The 3,641-nt window shown below is 55.6% G+C and overlaps 1 protein-coding gene across 1 annotated transcript in view; it reads left to right on the top strand.

Moving 5' to 3' along the window:
* ARHGEF18 (Rho/Rac guanine nucleotide exchange factor 18) overlaps window positions 1-3,641 on the top strand; it is a 65,502-nt gene that overhangs the window by 4,271 nt on the left and 57,590 nt on the right. The window contains exons 5-7 of the mRNA XM_023524824.1: window positions 190-267; window positions 1,279-1,381; window positions 1,483-1,624. Coding sequence (XP_023380592.1) covers window positions 190-267; window positions 1,279-1,381; window positions 1,483-1,624 — 323 coding nt within the window. The remainder of the gene's footprint in view (window positions 1-189; window positions 268-1,278; window positions 1,382-1,482; window positions 1,625-3,641) is intronic.

Below are 3,641 nucleotides of genomic sequence, written 5' to 3'. Positions count from 1 at the left end.
CTGCCCTCTGCTGGGGCACCCGCCCCAGCGGCCACCTGTCCGAGCCCATGTGTGGAGGAAGGGCGGGCTCCCAGATGTGGCACCAGGCGCATACTTATCTACAGAAGCCTTGAGGGAGAGGGGCAGGAGGGGACAGTTGGTGGGGGGGCGGGTCTGCTGACCACGCATCTGTCCCCTCTGGTCCTGCAGGGCCCGGCAGAGGGCTCACCTGTCCGTCAACCCCAGAGGAGCCCACTCGAACCTTACCTGGTTTGAGTTCCTGTCAGAGTAAGTTCTCAGAGCTACCATAGCGGGGGGGCCAGCACCGGATCCGAACACACAGTACACCAGTGGCCCTCCGTGCCTGGACCCGAGCTGGGGACAGGAGCTGGGGCCCCCATCCTCTCACTGGAACCACCAAGGACAACAGTAGGGGTGGAAGTGGGCTCCTCACACACCCTGGGAGGGCAGAAGACTTCCTGGAAGAGGCGACAGCTTGAGCTGGGTGCCAATGAAAGAGCAGGAGTTTGCCAACACGTGATGAGGCTCGGGGAAAGAAAACCGTGCCTTCCGGGCGAACTACCGTCCAGAGAATGGTGTAAGAGGGGAACTGGGAGGAGGGGCTGGGAGGGAAGTCAGCGGAGGCCAGATCACCTCTGCAAAGCCGAGAAGCACAGCACAGCTCTCTCGTGACTGACGGATGGCGGTGAGCACAGACAGGGCTCAGGGGCAGGTGGGGGTGCAGCCTGGCGGCGTAGCATCTCGCTCCAGGGAACAGATTCTGCTGGGGCTGGGTTTGTTTGTCACTGACTTCACAAGTATTTATTAAGTGAGGGTGTGCTTGTAACCCGGGAGAGGCATGAAGGTGATCTGGGACTGAAGTGTCAGAGGGAAAGAGGAGCCGGGTTTGAGGGAAATCCCAGGAAGAATGGGCAGGATTTACGGGCTGATTAGATGGGATCCGGGGTGGTAAATCGGAGGGAGGAGGCAGAGGTGGACAGAGCCAAGATTTCCAGGCCGGGCCATCAAGGGACCTCAAGCTTGAGACCATGTCTGTGTTCCCCTGCAAACCGAGTCCCTGGGGTTCCGGGAACTTTGCAAACAGCTGCAAATGTTAGTTGAGTGAATGAGTGAGTGAGAGAAGGGAGAGAGAGTTAGGGACCACATTAGGGGTGAAACAGGATGAGGAGGCCAGAGGGAGATGGATTCCAGGTGGATTCCAGGAGCGTCTCACCACGGACTGGCTCACCATGGCCCTCGGGGCCTGCCACCCCGTCTTCACTGATCTTTCCACCCCAGGAGCGAGGACAGTGCCAGCAAGATAGAGAGGAGCGACAGGGGCACCAAGGTGAAGCGCAGACTCAGCTCCCTCCGCAGTCGAGTCACCAGGCAGAAGGAGAAGGTCAGGGATCTGGGCCAGGGGCGGGGGTCCCTCTGCCATCCCCAGCTTGTCACAGGGTCTGGATACAGCAGGCATTCTAAGTCCAGCTCTGTGCCCCACAGGGGAAGTGCCCAGTGCATCTAAAGGACAAAGGTCAGGATGCTCAAGAGAGGAAGGAATGTGTCAACGGCCACCAGCTGGTACAAGGAACCTTCTTTAGCTACTCGAACTGCCCGCTGTGCAGCAAACCCTTTCTGAGTTCTGGTAAGTCTGGTGGTCCTCCTGTCCTCATGGATGGCAGCCACTTTCTCACCTTTACTTCGTCCGCATGGCTCTCATGGCCTCCTTTGCTTTCTCATCCCATTTCATCTTTGCCAAGGGTGAGCCAACCTCAGTTCCCTAGAGAGCACCAGGCCCCTAAGGGCAAGGACCGTTCGTTTGGCTCAGGGCCTGCATCTTAGCATTTGTCATTGCAAAAATTCTCTTGTAAAATCCGGACTTGGGCAATGTATTAGTTAGATAGAGCTGTGTAACAAAGTACCACAACCCTGGGTGGCTTAAACAACAGAAATGTACTGTCTCGCTGTCCTGGAGAAGTCTGAGCTCAAGGCGTCGCAGGGCCGGGCTCCCTCTGAAGGCTCTAGGGAGGGGACCATTCCAGGCTTCTCTCTTGGCTTCTGCTAGTTCCTTGCCCTCTGGCAGAACTCCAGTCTTCACCCCTGTGTACGTGTCTGTGTCCCAACTTGCCTTTGTGTAAGGTCACCAGTCATATCGCATTAGGGGTCCACCTTACTCCAGTGCTACCTTATGCGAACTGACTTTATCAGCAATGACTCTATTTCCAAATAAAGCCACCTCCGGAGATACTGCAGAGATCAGGACCGCAAGCTATGAATTGGGGACGAGGGACACAATTCACTCCATGGTGGCAGCTTCCTGGCTCCCAGGTTTCTCTGGGGAGTAAGGGTCAGGGTGTCTGCTCAGAAAAGAGGCCCTAGAAGGAGATGGCTCTGGTCTTTTCTGGGGTTTGGAACTCTGCCTTTTTGAAAACGAGCCCCACTGTGTAGGGATCTGGAGAGGAGGCTGTGGCCACCGCCTGTCAGAAAATGCGTGCGTGCAGGTTGTCGGGGGGATTCCGACGTGGACTGTGCAGGCAGGATGCGGGCTGGCGCAAGGTCCCCGCCTTGGCACTGCTGGGGGACGGGTGCGGGGGGGAGGGGGGCAGGGCGCTGTTCCGTGAATTGTACCGTGTTGAGCGGCATCTCTGGCCTCACCCGCTAGATGCCAGCAGCTTCCCTCCCATGACATGGCTCCAGACACGGCCAGTTATCTCCTGGGAGCAAGATTGGCTCCAGTGAGATGGAGGACAGGACCCAGAGTGGACTGTGCAGTGAGCACTCACCTCCGCCCAGGGGCAGGTGTCTGCAGGACCTGAGCCACAGGTTCTGTATTTCTTGCCTTTCCTGGCTCCATATGTGGGCGCTTTCTTTCTTCCATACTCCTGCCTCTTCCCAGAGTGCCATGTTCACAGAGGGAGGGCTGTGGGTGTCCTGCTCCTGTTGTCAGGAGTGTCCCGTTTGAACTTTCTTTCCATCCGACAAGCTCCAACCTGCTTTCTGACACACAAGCCGTCTTCAGCCGGGTCTGGCATGCACTCTGCAAAGTGCAAAGTGCACTCACAACTTCAATGTCTTGAAGTCCCTTTTTCTTTTCTTTTCTTTTTTTTTTTGAAGTCCTTTTAGGCAGCAGGTGACTTCCTGATTTTGCTCTTCTGAGAGTTCTGAGGTCTGCTGGATACAGGGGGCCTTCCTGGGGGTCCAGGATCAAGGCTTCAGAACCCTGTCTCAGGCATCTGATTCGAGGGGCAGGTGCGAGGCTGGCAGAAGGAAGGGAAGCCAAAGATCCAGAACCGGCCATAGACGTCACATAAGTGAGCGGCTGCTCTCACGCTGCAGGGTGAAGTATCTTGCCGTGTGATCGCAAGCTGGAAATAGTTACTGTAGGGCTCTTGACAGAAAAAGTTCACCCCTGAGCTAGTTTACCCTGCAGCAAGGAAGACCCAAGAAAGTGACTTACCATAGTCAGCAGGTCAATAAACCCCTTTCACATGACCTTCAAAGACCAGGGTCCCAACGAGGACTAATTTCTTGAACGTCACTTTACAGTCACAAAAGATTGTGCACAAATAATAATAATAATGGGTAACGTCTCACCACCGAGCATTTACAATATCCCAAACACGATGCGCTTTAAATGGATTTCCCCATTAACACATCACCAC

The sequence above is a fragment of the Pteropus vampyrus genome, unplaced genomic scaffold, assembly GCF_000151845.1.
Source record: "Pteropus vampyrus isolate Shadow unplaced genomic scaffold, Pvam_2.0 Scaffold496, whole genome shotgun sequence".
Taxonomy (NCBI): Eukaryota; Metazoa; Chordata; class Mammalia; order Chiroptera; family Pteropodidae; genus Pteropus; species Pteropus vampyrus.
This window is presented reverse-complemented; position numbering and strand designations above follow the sequence as displayed.